Source organism: Nanorana parkeri, unplaced genomic scaffold (assembly GCF_000935625.1).
Source record: "Nanorana parkeri isolate BGI_ZX_2015 unplaced genomic scaffold, ASM93562v1 scaffold55, whole genome shotgun sequence".
Lineage (NCBI taxonomy): Eukaryota > Metazoa > Chordata > Amphibia > Anura > Dicroglossidae > Nanorana > Nanorana parkeri.
This window is the reverse complement of record NW_017306323.1, coordinates 926,200-943,108: the sequence shown is the minus strand read 5'-3', so window position 1 is coordinate 943,108 and position 16,909 is coordinate 926,200. Positions and strand designations below refer to the sequence as shown.

General features: G+C 39.6%; 1 protein-coding gene across 3 annotated transcripts in view; it reads left to right on the top strand.

The window, feature by feature from the left end:
• The window catches only part of MYO5A (myosin VA), a 148,964-nt gene that overhangs the window by 117,574 nt on the left and 14,481 nt on the right, over positions 1-16,909 (top strand). The window contains exons 30-34 of one of the 3 annotated variants that reach the window (XM_018576067.1): positions 7,598-7,796; positions 9,951-10,025; positions 12,360-12,453; positions 13,468-13,614; positions 14,933-15,087. In XM_018576067.1, the coding sequence (XP_018431569.1) occupies positions 7,598-7,796; positions 9,951-10,025; positions 12,360-12,453; positions 13,468-13,614; positions 14,933-15,087 (670 nt within the window). Of the gene's footprint in view, positions 1-4,097; positions 4,179-7,597; positions 7,797-9,950; positions 10,026-12,359; positions 12,454-13,467; positions 13,615-14,932; positions 15,088-16,909 lie in introns of all 3 variants that reach the window. The other 2 variants (XM_018576069.1, XM_018576070.1) reach the window with 2 other exon arrangements.

Below are 16,909 nucleotides of genomic sequence, written 5' to 3'. Positions count from 1 at the left end.
TTCTCTACTAGATCCTGAGAGGACCCCTCCAATGTGTCCACGTCATGCTGGCAATGACATGGACACATGAAGACGGACCCGCCCGCTGTACACAGAAGAAGAAAGAAGATTTGGGAGCAGAATGTCATGTGGCCACAGATTTAGTGGAAATAATGGGGCATTTAGGTAGGTTTTTTTTATGTTCGTGATTATTAAAAGAGGGTGGTTGGAAGGGGGAGTTGTTAGTGGCTAAAGAGTAGCCTTAAATATCCTTACTCTTTCATTATCTAAGATCAGTAGTTTTTTAAAAATGATGAAAATTATGTACTGCCAGGTCCCTGCCTGTCTAAGCTGTGAGTCTGTATGGAGACTGACATTCTCAATAAGCTACATTTAAGTTACAGTAAAATGTAGTATCTCTCATTCATTTCCAAGACAATGTTCTATCTAGTGACACTATCTAACCTTGGGTATTTTTGGGTTAAGTAAATGTGTTAATGAAAGTGTCATTTGTTGGTGGATTTTGATTAAAGCTTTTATGGGTTGCCCAAAGGAATGTCGTTTAAACCGCACGTCAAGTCCAACAACCTTGCAAGTGAAAAAGAAAATCCCTTTTTTGTTATGTCGCATTAAATAAATACAGTTGAAAAATCACCTTAATTTCACCAGTAAATAAAATGTCATTATAAATGGGACAAATAAAGGAAAACATTTTCACTTTTCAATTCCAAAGTATTTTTTATTGGTTTTACATAGCGTAGCTGAGATAACAACAATTCAGGTCAAGCTGTCATAAGTAATATACAGTCAAGAAGCAGAATCTAGACATTACATGGAGAACTCGTTATTTGATACACAAAGCGCCTCCTCGCAGGGAAGCAAGGCAGTTATCCATAGTAGGTAAATAAGCTATCTCAAGGAGCTGTTACTCCAAAGTCCAGCCCTGGACCACAAGGGGACCCATCCTGGCTACCATCTCTGTGCTCCAAGGCCGAAAGCATCGCCAAACTTTAATATAACAATAGTTATTAAGAATAGGGGGGAACAGGGGATATTAGGGTCACAGAAGGCAGGGGGAAGGGGGGGTAGGAAGGGGAATTGCACCAGGGATTCCGATAGTCCTATAAGTATGTGAGACTCTCCAAAGGAAGCTCAGGGTGTTCATGAGCAATCCAAGGGGCCCAGACCTTTTGGAAATTCTTTTGGTTATCATCTACGGTAATAAACCCACACTGGTTAAACTAGAAAATAGGTTTGCTTTTTACCTTGGGTTTGCCTTAAGAATATGTAGAAAAATAAAATAGGTTTTGAGAATCCTTCAAAAAAAAGCCTTGTTTCCCCCCCCAAAAAAAACAATACATGAATTACTTTGATATAAGCAACGGCAGTTGTAGCTGAATCAATAGGCCCATTGCAGTATGTAAACATTCTCCTATTAGGGATATACTGACACAGGAGCTGGTTAATATATGGTCATATGGAAATGCAACTGCAAATTTCACATTTACTTGTAAGCCACCATGTTCTGAGTTTTTACCTCTAGGATATGTTCCTGAATGTTTTTTTTAAGAGGCATTTCTTCACATTGTTAATGCATTCTTTTGTCCCGATTTGTATACTAGTTTTAGCAAATCTAAGAAGTCATGTGCAGGTGGAACTGCCAAGCCTTAAGTTTAAACTTTAGAGAAAAATGCACAGGAACTATTCTGCCACCCTGCTCCACATAGTCCAACATTGGAACGTGTTATCACCATGTCATAAACCACCTGTCATAAAGCTTGAATATCCTGTTATTTGGGTATTTTGATTTATCAAGTAAAAGCTGCAAGGGATATTCTTGTATCAACACATGCTTACAATTGAATTCCTGCATTTTTAAAGAGACCGCTCAAACTAAATGTTAGTGGCCCAGTTTAGAAAAAAATTCTCCTGCCAGGTATTTGTAGTCTAACATACTCCAATGAGCATAGCCTCTATATGTTTTCAGGGTCTGAATATCCTCATTACTTTCATGATTTGTAAGAATCTTATTTACCATCTGCACTTTTTCACTTTAACATTCAATATGTAAAAAATAAAGTAAGGTCTTGTTTTATTGTCTGGTATGTTCCCACTGGTTGGCTGCCTAATGCAGCACTTTATCAGCATTTTATATGGTAAGTAAAGATTATGAGCTACAAAAGTTTTTTTTTTTTTTTTTTACCACATTTCCTTACATGCAACCTGGAAGTATAGAGGACATGGGATGTGTTTTGTATGTTTTCCCAATATGAGTCTTGCTGACAACAACAGCTATTGGAAAATTGGCTACATCTTAGGGTCAGAGTGTTGACATTTCACATCCATTTTTGGCTATTGTATATTTGTTTTAGAAGGTTTGCATGGTATAGGGAATTTCTAAATGTACCACTGTAGCAATGTAGTCTAGTTCAGTAGGTGTTGGATGGGGATTCCCTACCTTCATGAACATATTTAATTAGTACATCAGTATGTTCTAGACAAAAAAAACAAAAACTATATGCTCCAAAACGGAGAGGGGTCTTACCCCCAACCCCTACTCCTGTACAAAACTAACATAACACTGTTTGGCTTTGCAAACATTTTAAATGGCTTCTTTTGTTGGTGCAATAAAGGCAAATATTATTTGGACTCCATTTTACCTTTTAGCCATCACAAATACCATAAATAATGCATCACCTTAAAAAGATGGCTGTCATAATTGTAACGATTTACTGAATGGATATCTTGTACAATAAAAAAAGACTAAGGTCCAGAAGATTTACTAGATGTGGTAGCTTGAAGGATTTTAAATTACTACTGTCTCTTAATTAATGAGGATCAAATAAGTCAGAACTTTAATGTTGTGTTGTTAACAATTGTATTCCACAGTTCTCTTAGTCCATTCTTGCTCTTTATGCTTTGTTTTGTGTCAGTTTGTTTCATTGTCACATTTTTATTTGCCTTAAAGTAAAACCAGTCATGAGAATAATACAGAGACTACCATTGCTGACCTCCTTCTGGAAATGCTAATGGATTGGCTTCCTCTAGTTTAAATTATTCCTCTACAACAACTGTTCAACAAGTAGCTAGTATTAGTTGCTTTCAGCTGGACTGTAATGTTGAAGATGTTTCATAGCTTATCCAATCCACTTCTTCAGTTCTGATAAGTGTGAGAAAAATACACCAGCATATACACCGATCAGCCATAACATTATGACCACTGAGAGGTGAAGTGAATAACATAGATTGTCTAGTTACAATGGCACCTGGAAGTGGGTGGGATTTATTAGGCAGCAACTGAACATTTTGTCTCTGAAGTTTATATGTTGGAAGCACAAAAAATGGTCAAGCGGGAAGAACTTGAGCATCTTTGACAAGGGCCAAATTGTGATGGCTAGACTGATTGGGTCAGAGCAACTCCAAAACTGCAGCTCTTGTTGGATGTTTCCCGTCTGCAGTGGTCAGGACCTACCAAAAGTGGTCCAAGGAAGGAAAACTAGTGAAACGACAACAGGGTCATAGGTGACCAAGGCTCATTGATGCACGTGGGGAGCAATGGAGGCCCCATCTCACAACTTACAAAACTTTATGGATCTACTGATGGCTTTGTGCCAGATACCACAGCATACCTTCAGAGGTCTAGTGGACTCCATGCCTTGATGGGTCAGGGCTGTTTTGGCGGCAAAAGGGGTACCTACTCAGTATTAGGTAGGTGGTCATAATGTTATGGCTTATCGGTGTATATCCACACAGGTACCACAGACAACTTAATCCAATCACCATAGAAAGGCTGATGTTGATTGTTGAAAAACATACCTTACTGTGGTGATTGTAGATGTTTGTGCTACCTGTTAGCAAAATACCTCCCCCAGCATGTATATCCAAAAACTCATCGGAACTGGAACAACAGAAGTGGCTTGGATAAGCTAAAAAACATTTTCTACATTACTGAACAGTCAGCCAGTCAGTAACATTTTAAGAGGGAGAACAGTAACAGCAGTCTCTGTGCTTCTCTCTTGAAGGGTTTACATAATGTTTCCCTTTGTTTTTCCATCAATCCACTTTTCAGTTTTGCTTTTCTTTCTTTTTCCCCTTTTTTAAAAATAATTTTTTGAAAGAACCCCACCTCAAGACTTCCAAATGCTGAATGAGGACGGAGAGCTCTGGCTGGTGTATGAAGGGTTAAAACAGGCCAACAGGTTACCTAATTTCTCACTCTGGGAATTTGTGGTCTGCATTTTGCCTATTACTAACAATGGCCAGAGATTAAACCATGCACTCATCTCTTATGGATTGCGGACTATGCTGGCAGAAATGGTCACATTAGCTCATATGGTGTGCCTGATTTCTTTATGCAGTATACATACTATTTAATGGGTGACCTGAACCTACTGTTAAATCTTCATGGTACTGCATTAGAAAACAATTCCATGAAGTTTTTCATCTCTTCATGCCTAAAGATGTTGCTAAAGTTCAGCTGTTCTATTAAAAATATCCTCAAATAAAGTTTATTAGTGATCATTTATAACATCAGTCTGTGCAGGTTTAACAGTTCACTGTGGTGTCTTTTTCCAGTACTTAAAAGTATAAGTCCACTTTTTCTCAGCATCTTTATCAACAATTGATATTTAAAAGCAGTGCACTAATCTATTTATTTTGTAAGATGTATCTGCCCATTATGTTCCATTATGCCTTGCCAGACTGTATCAGTATCCATCAAGCAGGCTAAATAATATATCCTGTTTTACTAGACAGAGTTAGTTATCTATGGAAACATTCCATTGTGAGTTGTAGTAAAGTTGACCATTGATTGCAAAATATCTTCCCAAGAATTATGGTCAAGAATAGCTCTTCTCATTTTCAAACAAGTTGTCAGAGTGCCATCAGCCTATGTTTAGTACTTCCCTCTATTTTTCTATAGAGAAGAGAGAAAGATTGGACCCACTTAGGCCCCTTTCACATGGTCCAATCAGGAAAGGATCCGTGCACAAATCCTCTGCTGATCGGAACAGATGTCACCGTTGTGGCATCCGTGTCTGCCCAGTTTTTTCCTCCATCTTACGATGGAGTTAAAAAACTGAAATTACTGGACCCATGTTGGTCTATGGGGAATTGGATGTAAATGGACTTCTACATCAGATTACCCCCATTCTGGCACAATCAGGTCCAGCTAAACTGAACTCTGATCCATTTCTTTTTCCAGCTCTGGCTGCAGCCCGGGCTAACCGGATGTAAAAGGACACATCCGGCTGCCCATAGACTAACATTGGGCTTCCAATCGGGTCCACCTGCAAAACTGACAGATGGACCTGATCGGAAAGCCTGTGTGAAAGGGCTCTTATAGAAGGATTCTACAACAAAATCGTAAATCTTTTTTTGTTTTAGTGAGTGCCTCTGTCAGCTGAAGGTGCCTATTATCACCTGATATGAGGTTAGAAACTGCCCTCTTTGTGCATGCCATGCATAAATTCAGGATTTTCACTTAATACTGGGCTACTTGTTGCTATAGTGAATGTAAATAGAGTACTGACCTGATAATATCTGATTGTTGAAAGTGGGAAAATAAGTGGACTTATACTCTTGCTTAAGTGTGGTTGGGTTTTCTTGAAAGCATGTTACCAAGCTGTCTACATTTTTACAAGGGTGCCTGCATGTTTTTTTCTTTACATAAGCTATATCTTATTTTGCTATATCTATAAGGAATACTGTAGAAGCCTTACCTATTTGAAGCTTTGCATCTTGTGAGTGGGCTAACATAAATACATTAGGAATGATGCTTAAAAGCTGTAGAAAGTTATTGCCTACAGTAAACGTGCTGCTATTGTTGCTTTGCGTTCTATAAACACTTGTAATTCAACTCAACTATTCTTCCTAACAAAAATGATTTGCTTTCTGTTTACTTAAAATTATTTCTTATTTGAGCAGGCTGCTTATATACCTTTATCAGTAATAAAAATAATTGAAAGTACTTGTGCTGAGGTTTATGAGAGTAAAATGCTATGATGAGTTACCTTGTAGAGTGGAACCTGAAAACTGGGGCGCTCTATTATACAAATACCAACTTCAACTTAAATATTGGTAATTTGTCCTTTCATCTTTCACACCTCACAATATGGGTCATTCATTGGCATAACTTCCATCATCTAAACCACTTCTTGGCTTTGGCAAAATAAAAGGAATGATATACTTTTTTTGAATCCTTAATTAAGATCTTTAAAGAGCTTTATTAAACAAAAATCAAAACATACAGAGCTAAGACATGATAAGGCAATCTGACCAGTTTTGTGCACAATTAAACACAGGGGAAAAGATCAGCATACCAAGTGCCTAGCTTGATAAGCTTTAACTTCTGAACTCAGAGGTTTGTATTTGTTTATAACCAAGCAACACGGTGCTTAAAGACATACTCCAGAAGAGAAATTTAGAGAAAGTTTATATGCGAGTGTTTGATTCTAATTCCTGATGCAAATTTACTTAAAGTGGAAGTTCATCCTAGAATACCTCTATGAATAACAAATGCATAGCACCAAGTTTGACTTCTGCCTGTGCTCTGGTGGTCCGGAAGTCAACATTAGAAAACTGCAGACTATTACCAGCAGCACCCTTTGGGTGTTTGTTTCTAGTTTCTGATGCCAATTTACTTTTTTATAGTGGAACTTCATGCTAGAATATTAACAGCCATATAACACATGTACCCTGATAAATGCATAGCATCATGTTTGACTCGGCTATTACCAGCAGCACCATGCATTCCTGGTGTTCCTCAGCCCACCTCATGTGGTCTACATCTTTGACAGCATCAGCTTCTCCCAGTCAGGCTTTGCAATCACAAGATTTAGATAGCATGGCAGGGGTGGGGAGGAAGAGAGGCTAAGCAACACCATCAGTTGCATGGTGTTGCTGGTAATAGCCAGCAGTTTCCAGTGCTGATTGATGGACAGCCAGAGCACAGACAGAAGTCAAACATGAGGCTATATATTTATTGAGGTACATGTGTTATATGGCAGTTTAATGTTCATTTAGTAATTCTAGGTCCAACTTTCACTCAATTGCATCAACATTAAATTTATAGGTTGTGACCTGCCAGCAACCCCTCTACGTTACCATGTTCCTGTGCAACTGTAACACAGTGATGCCACATCACCATATCTGTAAAAATCGTGGAAAGCTCCAGCAAAAACAAAATAAGACACAATGGCAGTTTACCCAGCAGAGGTTGTTTCCTCTGTTTGTTATTTGTATGTGACCTTGGATGCTTATGTCCCATACATAATTCACTCCACATTTTGTCCCCAAAGAAGCTCACAGTCTAATGCCCTTACACCAACCAAAAAGATACATGCACTAGGGTAAATATGATAGGAAGCAAACTAACCTACTAATATGTGTGAGCATACAATCCCATGTATGTGCACAGGTTAGAAATCATTGTCCTGGATTTTTTTTTTAACCAGTCCTGTTTGAAAACTGGCACTACTTGTAGGGCACATTGGTTTTATAATGTGTGCTGTCTTGGTGAATGGGGATAATGCTATTCTGCTGCTTTAGTTTCTTACAGAGGAAAAGCCTAGAGATGTATAGTAAATACAGACATTGTGCACTGTTTTGTTTTTTTTAGAGTCCTAGAGTCACAACTCCAGTCTCAGAAGAAGAGCTATGAGAATGAGTTGGAAAGTCTCAAGGGAGACGTCCAGGGTCTACGGGAAGAAAACAACCGGCAGCAACAACTACTTGCCCAGAACCTACAGCTGCCCCCCGAGGCTCGAATTGAAGCCAGCTTACAACATGAGATCACCCGACTAACCAATGAGAATCTGGTAAGTAGGGAACTCACAGGAGGTCTCTCCAAATGTATTGCTTCAAAGTTGTGTTTAATTGTATCAATTGTTTGCAACTCAAGGCTGCCTATTCATTTCATATGCTGTCTACATAGGAACAGCAGTTAACAAAGCATTTCCTTTGTATTTTCTCTATTGAAGTAGAATTGGAAGGTTTGTATTTTCAAGCAGTATATTCTTGAAGGATATATTATGATTATAGACACACTTTTGCTCTCAAACCTGAGAAACCATCACTATATGTTTTATACGCATTTTCATTTACACAGCATACCTAAAAATATTTTTCTAAAAAATATTTCTTACTTTTCTAGTTTTTTTTCTTAGGAGGCTTATACCTATAGGTTTATAGGACACTACAGGCGGCTTCTATTACTAACAATAGATGACAATGTGGAGATAAGGGAAAGGCTGAGGGGCACACTTTAAAATTGCATTAACATACAGTGTAGCACCCAAGCCTTGAGATCTGTAACCCTTTGTTAGGACAGACAATCCTGCACATCTAGTTTACAACTGATAATGGAGATCTGCCCGCACAGTACAGCCAAAGTTAATAGTGGCAAACATTTACTCCCCAGCCACCTCCTTAACATTACATAGTAGGGGAAGCTAATTAAGATTGGTCAGCAAGTAAACAGGTACGCAGCAATTTGTAAATATAATGGGACCATGTAACAAATATAAAGGTAGAGATTAATGAGGATAGGTTATAGTGTGGAGGCATGGACTTTCATATTGTATTTACATTCCCTGAAATTGATATAGAGTGTTGAAGACTCCCGTCCATGTAACAAATTGCACAACTTGCGACAGATTGAGGTCGGTAACGTGTGTATGAATCGCTGGCAGAATTGCCTCAGATAGAATTTTGTCTGTGGCACAATAGTTACATATGCAACACAATTTACTCCAACATGGAAAAGGTCTTATTTACCTTCATAACGCCATGTCGCAAATGCTTTCTTGAATCTCCACTTGTTTTCCCGGTAAAAAGCCCCTGTATATATTGTTTTTATTGTTGTCTTTTCCTCCATTGTAGACCTCTTCCTACTCCAATGACTTAATGTACAGTGAAGGGAAATCTCCCTTCCTTCTCAAACAGTCAGGAAAAAAAGAGTTTTCCTAGATTTATCTATCGGCTTTGCCTACTTTAAAATCCAATCCATGAACAAACTTTAGATGACACTTTATTTTTTGTTTTGGGCAGCCGCTCAGCTCTTGCTGCTGTTAACTCTTTGCTCTAGGTTTGGTAAATGTATGTCTTCTATTAGACCAACCCCATTTAACATAGCTGTTCATGAGGAGAGCATTAGTGTAACTCCTTTTGGTAATCTATAGGGATGCACCGATACTGAGTATTTGACTTCGCCCACAAGCTCAGAAACCTTCCCCTAAACTGGAACTTCTGGTCAGCGGATTTCCTTTGACCGGCGGTGCCGTAGGGGAACATGGAGCCGGCTTCCCAGGCAATTAGGAAGCCATGTGACGAGTAATGACCCGGCTTCCTGATTGGCTGGGAAGCCGACTCCTTGCTGATTGGCTAAGAACCCAGCTTCCCGACCATTCAGCATTGAGCCAGCCAAACAGCCAATAACGAAGCCGGGAGGCCGGTCATTACTCGCCGCCCGGTTTCCTGATTGGCTGGGAAGCCGTCTCGATGCTGATTGGCTGGGAAGAAGGTTTCCCGGCCAATCACAATTGAGCCAGCCAAACAACATGGAGCCTTGCTTCCCGGGCAATCAGGAAGCCAGGCAGCATGTCATTATCCGCTGCCCAGCTTCCTGATTGCCCTGGAAGCCGACTCCATGACAGAGGAAGTATTTGTACTCGGTATTGGTGAGTACCGACAGCAAAATATCAGTACTCGATACCGGAAAAACCAGTATCGGTGCATCCCTAGTGATCTGTATCTGTTTTTAGATGCACCATGGACAGACGGCAATAAAAACTAAAACATTTTTTTCTAGATTAGTAATATTATTGTGTTCAATGTAAGATCATGCTTTTATCCAATTTACCATGGCTCTATTGTTAAGATATGTCATTATTGGTCATTGTTAACCTGAGCAAATTAGCCAATCATGTGAAATTTGAAATGAAAAGGTACATGCATTCTACCTGTTTTTTCAGTATTTTGAGGAGTTATATGCAGATGATCCCATGAAGTATCAATCGTACCGGATTTCACTTTACAGACGAATCATTGTATGTAAATCATGCATCTGCCTGCACTTCTGTCCTCGCCATGTCCTCAAGAACTAACAGAGATTCAGCCTGTCTGGCTATCTGATGCTGTTATTATGACAAGGCTGCATTGTGTCCCTTACCATCACGGCTTTCAGTGTCATTGTGTCCTGTCTTCATGTTTAGCACAAGAGCACAGTTTCTTACTAACCGCATCTGTAGGCAAAATGATTCTAACCACAACCCAATGAAATTCTCTGACTAAATGTAATTTTTGACCCCCATTGTATATTGTACAGGACTTTTATGTGCGTTCCTGTGCAGGTTGAGTGCCATAAGGATTTGCTTTTCCCTACTGACAGATATGGTTTGTCAGCTATGGGATATCGCTAATCTTGCCCCATCTGCCTTGACCCTTTTCTTTCTTTATAATTTGATCATAGTCCTATCATTTGCCATTACCATACAGCAGACAGAATCATATATTTTCTTTAAGTTTCTCTGATTTCAAGTGCAATCCAGTTTATTTATATACATTTTGTGAATATCATCAGATACAACCCTGTCCATCTTGCTGATACCATTAATACTGATTGATTCTCAGTCCTATAGCCTACCTGTGCAACTGAATGTGTCAGTAAATGAGGGGAATGCTGGAACTATTACTTAAAGGATATACCGTATAGAGGGGAATTACCTAAGACTGGAGCTGCTGTATGTGACAACCAATCAACTTTTAGCTTACAAACCGTCTGAACAAGGAAGGATAGACTCTGAATGTTTGGCATTCACAGCTGCTCCAGATTCTGTCTGCTCCAGTTTTAGTAAATTCCCCACATTGTACTTAAGATTTAGCACAATGACTAAGTCGGAGTAATAAAGGACTATACAAACTAGTAGTCCTATCAATGGAGCCATTTTTTAAACTTTATTTTATTGTTTATCCGATTAACCGATTAATCGAACCTAATAATCGGCTAACTAATCGATTTTGAAAATAATCGTTAGCTGCAGCTCTAACAGTGTGGTATATTCAGGTGGTATACCTCAGAGACGTGCCAAGGTGAGTAACAGAAAGGTGGGCCTTGTATTCCAGACGGTTTTAATAACAACTGTATGTAATACTTAACAGAAGCCAAGCAGAACTGTTAGGGAAATAAGGGGGATTATCTGATTCTGATTGATTTTTGTTGGGCACCTGCGACAGTTTTTATTAAAAGAAAATGCATCTTGTTTTGAATGTTTTCAGAAATAAAAAAAAAAACAGGTAAATGTGAAGTATTACATAATTGAACTAATGCTCACCAATATTTCATATCTATCACTCGCTGCCAATAGGTAGCATGTGTGAGCATACTATGCAGCTTTTCACCAAGTGGATTTATTGCTATGCTGTAAAGTTTGTGTCATGAATTGTAGGAAATGAAATTACACACACAGCTTAGTCCGGAACACACAACTCTGCTGGCAGCTTTTCTATTTAGGCATATGCAGTCAACAAAAAGGCAAACAAAATGTCTTGGATTCACCCCTTTTAAATATTTGTTTGTGAAATGATTGAAATGATCGTTTTTGCAAGTGATGAAATGTGGTTTGTACTCAAAAAATTGTTTAGCAACCACCATCTGTGTGGTCCTCCTGTCTCATACGCCACAGATAATGAAATGGGGATCCAGTCTAGATGGAGAGAGCTCCCAACAGTGGACATTAATACTCCCCCACTGTGGTTTTTTTTTTGTTTTGTTTTTTACCTATTCATTACACTGAATTGCGCACAGCTCTAGATTATGTGTGTAATCATCTTTTATATTCTTGCTTACTGTGTCAGGAAGAAATGATTTGCATGGTTCCTATATAGTTGCTCCCTTCCTTGTTATATTCTGTGTACCCTACACTTTTTAACATATAGTTGCTAGTTCTCCGGGCAGAATTTTACAAACTCTGTTTATGCCATGCAGGACTTTACTATATAGCAATTTTAGTTTGCTTTTTGACTCTAAAACTGTCAGATAAATTACCTCCAGCATGATATATGTACCTGTACAGTCAATTATATTTTCTGACAAATTCAGTGATCTATTGTGCTGCTTCCAAGAAAAGCAGCAGACTATACAAGTCATAAATTAAATGGTTCTAATGACATAAATGAGGATATGTACATTGAGTGGAGAATTCTGCCCAGATGAGCACTGACACTTCTGTACCTGAAGCACAGACGCACATCAGCCACATGGTGGTGCTGTTACTTAGCTGTTTGGTCCTGTTATTCACTAACCTGGCTTGGCAAGTCGAATGCAAAATCTGCCATGTTGTTTAAAAGGGTGTTCTCTATTAAGATAATGTTCATATCTGCAGGATCTAATGGAGCAACTTGAGAAGCAGGATAAGACGGTTAGGAAGCTGAAAAAGCAGCTGAAAGTATTTGCTAAGAAAATTGGGGAGCTGGAAGGTAATTGATATGCCGCACTTGCTATTGTGTCATCCAGTTTAATAATCTGCAACTACTGTTTTCTCGATTTTTAGGAATACTTTCAAATATGTACATTTTTTTTCTGCTCTGACGATCTTCTTATCGAATTGTGCCAACAATTACTGTGGTAAAAATGTCTGTTGAAGCATTTTCCATACGAGCTCAGTGCTGTTACTCAAATCTGGGCCCCCTTTAAGTGGGTGGTGTTGCATTGTAGGATAACCAGATATGAAATCTCATTGGGTCTTGGTGATGCAGGATTTTTAGATTTGGGCTGCATACATTCTCTACTCCACATGTTTTTACCTCTAAATATGAAAATACTGGGCAAGAAATTACTTTTTTATAGGGGATCAGATGAAACTTAAAACTGGGTTCCAGAATAACAAACTATGTTGCATTATGGACAGTGATGTATATTTGGAACATGTGAATACACATTAGCAATCACTTTACCGAGCCAGACTTCTAATCCCAGTTTACAGAATGCTGATTTGGAGAGAAATCATTAAATCATATGTTGAAAAGTCTCCTCAACATGTATTCTTGCTGTTTGAACGTGATATACAAAACAATTCTTTATGGTCCGTTTAGATGCAATGTAGTTTTAAAGGCCAGCTCCAATTTTTTATTTTTGAATAGAGTGAGGAAGTGTCGGGATTTAATTGCCCTATGCGTCTCTCTAGGGAAGATTTCCCTGCACTTCCTGTTGATAGGATCACATAGAAAAAACAGTCATAATTTAAAGTCTTCTCCTATATATCCAAAACTTGAAAACTTAGCTGGGATTAGGCTTTAAAAAGATAACAGACTTGTGGGAAATGTGATTTGCTTGGTAGATTAAGTCAACACTCCTCCCAGTGGAAGTTTGGGATATGGCACAAGAACACAGTCCTCTTCCTGGCATGCTGTATGGTTCTTCTGTTATAAGTGTAATTAGGTTCCTATATAATTACTGTGTTTACATGTTTCCTGTTGTCATTTGTATTCCAGTTGGTCAAATGGAGAATGTGTCTCCTGGTCAAATAGTGGATGAACCTATTCGTCCACTCAATATACCACGTAAGGAGAAAGATTTCCAAGGAATGCTGGATTATAAGAAGGAGGATGAACCAAAGCTGATTAAAAATCTAATACTGGGCAAGTATATGCATATAATGTATTTTTCCTATATACTCTGATCCATAAGCCTGACTATATACCAGCAGATCCAGGCTTTTAGCCTGACCACTTGGTAGGTCAAATGATAGGATACATTTACACATTTATGGAGAAATTTATAGAACTAAGCTGTGTGTTATGCTGGATAAATGGATAATGCAATAAGCTGTGTTTGTGTTGTGGTTTTATGGCAACATACATAGTTAGGTTTGGCCACCGTACATCTATGTATGCCATCTACCATTTCTAAAATTATGTAGACATCATTGACCTGGTATACCATCAATGCCGGATTCCCCCCCTCCCCGCTCCGATACTCCAGCTCTGGCTGGAGGAACGGACGGGGGAGGGGGCGGGTACAGTTGCCTCTGCCTCTAAATAGGCAGAGCCAGCTGTCATTCATGCAGCTGAGTGGATGTCGACGGTAATGTCTGGATCCGTCCCGGATGCGGCGGTCTCAGTATACTGCGAGCTGTAGCTCCCTATATACTGAGCTTTGGGTCACGGGAGGATGCTAGTATATGTCCTCCCGTGACCCTTAAGAGAACTATGGGGAAAAACACTTACTTTATAGTTCTCTTTTAAAACCACACATTTAAATGAAGTAGTGTATAAAATAGGCTTTATGTTGTGGTAAACAGATGGAGATGCCATATGTCCTGATATTGCATACATATAGAAATTAGTTCTAATATGCTAGCTCCCTGGTGCAAATCATGCAGCTGGATCTAAGGCCTGGTTCATACTGCAGCGCACTGCACCACGACATACACGTTTTTATGCATGGAGGCACATTGTGTTAGACAGTCCATTCAAAATGAATAGGCTGTAATGTACATTCAACACACAACTGAGATGTGGCGATAGACTGGGGTGCCAATTAAAATGAGTTGCAAAATGCGTAGTAAGCCATTTTTTTTTATGCAATCCTGCACACCTGAAGGATTGCTTTTTTGTGCACAAAACAGTGATGTGAATGAACCCTAAAGGATCTGTGGCCAGATCTAGTTGATTAGTCTTAGCTTGGGTTCAGATATCAGGCTGCCATGTAGAAAAAGAAGAGTGGTTGTCAACTTACAAGTTGTAGGGGTCCTTACTGTGCCCCCTGATGGCTCCAAAGGTCCTCACACAATAGTCATTATACGACAGTAGACTATCAGAGACTTAAGATGCACTAGAGGAGACAATCAGAGACTGTGGCCATGCAACAGGGGTGGCCGGAAACTAATGACACGGAACTCACAGACAAGAACTTCAATTCTACAATTTTTGTAATGGCTTTGTACTTCTTTACCAGATCTTAAGCCTCGCGGTGTTGCAGTGAACCTTATTCCAGGATTGCCAGCGTATATTTTGTTTATGTGTGTGCGCCATGCCGATTACCTCAATGATGACCAGAAAGTTCGTTCGCTCCTCACATCAACGATTAACGGTATTAAAAAGAACTTGAAGGTGAGTTTTGGGGGTTTTTTAAATTTGTTTTTGTTTTTTTACAAGGTATTTGCAACAACTATTTGTATATAAGAACTGGGTGAGATCTGGGAAAACTATATCAATAAAATGTAACTTAATTTTATCTCCTTTTAAAAATGTTAACGTGTAAAAATATAGCACCATAGCCGTTAAATAGTAAATGTTACTTATTGCATTGAGAGTCTTTGTAATACAATTAAAAGATGATAAATGCAATACAGCGCTCTGGTTAGACCACCTTTCCCACAAAAAATACCTCTGGGCTTAGTCAAACCATTAAGTATTAGAGACCAATATCTTGTATGTTAATCATAGCCCACCGTTTACAAAGACTATATAATATCCGGGAACAAAGTGAAAAAAAAAAATTGCATAACTTTTAGTCCAAAGTGCACCTGTATTGGGAGCCTAAATACCAAAAAATGCATTTAGTATAGTATGTCCGGAGGCACTTACAATGATATTTCTATAAAATAAGTCTGGCACAAGGTATTCCTGCAAAGATTGAATACATGAATTAGGGCTCAAAATCTCCACTCGCCCCTTTGCAATTGGCAAGTGGAAATTAATTCACTGAGTGCCCAACTACTGGAGGAGTTCGATGCGGCTTCCCGTGTGCCGCAGCTCACCCCCATGTGCCTTGCCCATGTTAAAGATGGCGGCATGAGGACAACCATATTTACTAAGGTCCTTAACTTTGCAGACGTACAGTTAAGTTCGCGTTATGAACCTAACGTCCATCTTTAACAGGGAAATGCACACGGGAAGCCCAGGGGAGGGCTAACTAACCGTGCACTAGAGGGACCCTACATATGCAGTGCCAGCAAGTAATTAGACCGGGGGTGCACAGACAGAGATGGGTCTGTGTGCATGTTGTGCCCTGTGTGTGTGTGTGTGTGTGTGTGCATGTTTGTTATGCCCTGTGATTTGTGCTGTCTTTGTATGTTTGTTTGTTATGCCCTATGTGTTGTGCTTTGTGTATAATGCCCAGTACGCTGTGCTGTGTGTATTATGGCCTGTGCGTTGCGCTGTGCGTGCATGTGTTATGCCCCGTTTGTGTTTGTTATGCAGTGTTTGTGTGTGTGTAATGCCCTGTGTGTGATATGCCGTCTGTTGTGCTGTGTGTGTAATGCCTTTTGTTTGTGTGATATGTCGTGTGTTGTGCTGTGTGTGTATGTTATGGAGCGAATTACAGCTGAGTTGATGGAGCTCTGTACTTAAGTATAGGGCTCAATCCATTAGGGTAGAAATCACACCATATTAAGTGTGAGGAGGGCTTGCTTGTGGGCAGGCCACATGGGGCCACATGACTGCCTATTGCCACCTGATACCATAGGCATTGGTGGCTTCTGGATATTAAAAAGATACACCCGGTAACGGGTGTGTTTAATCGTCGGGTCTTTTCTGCCCGTGCGTGCCCGCTAGGGGGCGGGCACGAGCAGAAAATAATTGCCGTCTGGAGACGGCAACCCGCAAATGCAGCAGTGCCGTCTGTCCGTTTTTTTACTACGGGCGGACGGCAAGAGGTTAATGGATGCCTCACATGCAAGGCATCCATTAATACCCATTTCTTTATTTAAATGGTGGAATTAAAGATGGGAGAGGGCGATGTTAAAGGAGGGGAGGCGGGCAGGATAGGATGGGATTGGTTCAAGCAGAGCAACTGGTGGCGAGTAACTTTTAAGGCCTGGCTAGTAGCTCAGGACCTGAAATTGTGAGCCCTGCATGAATAATCTACATAGAAATTTCTCCCACTATACCCTGATTAAGCACTGACATGATAGCCTAACTTCCTATTTGC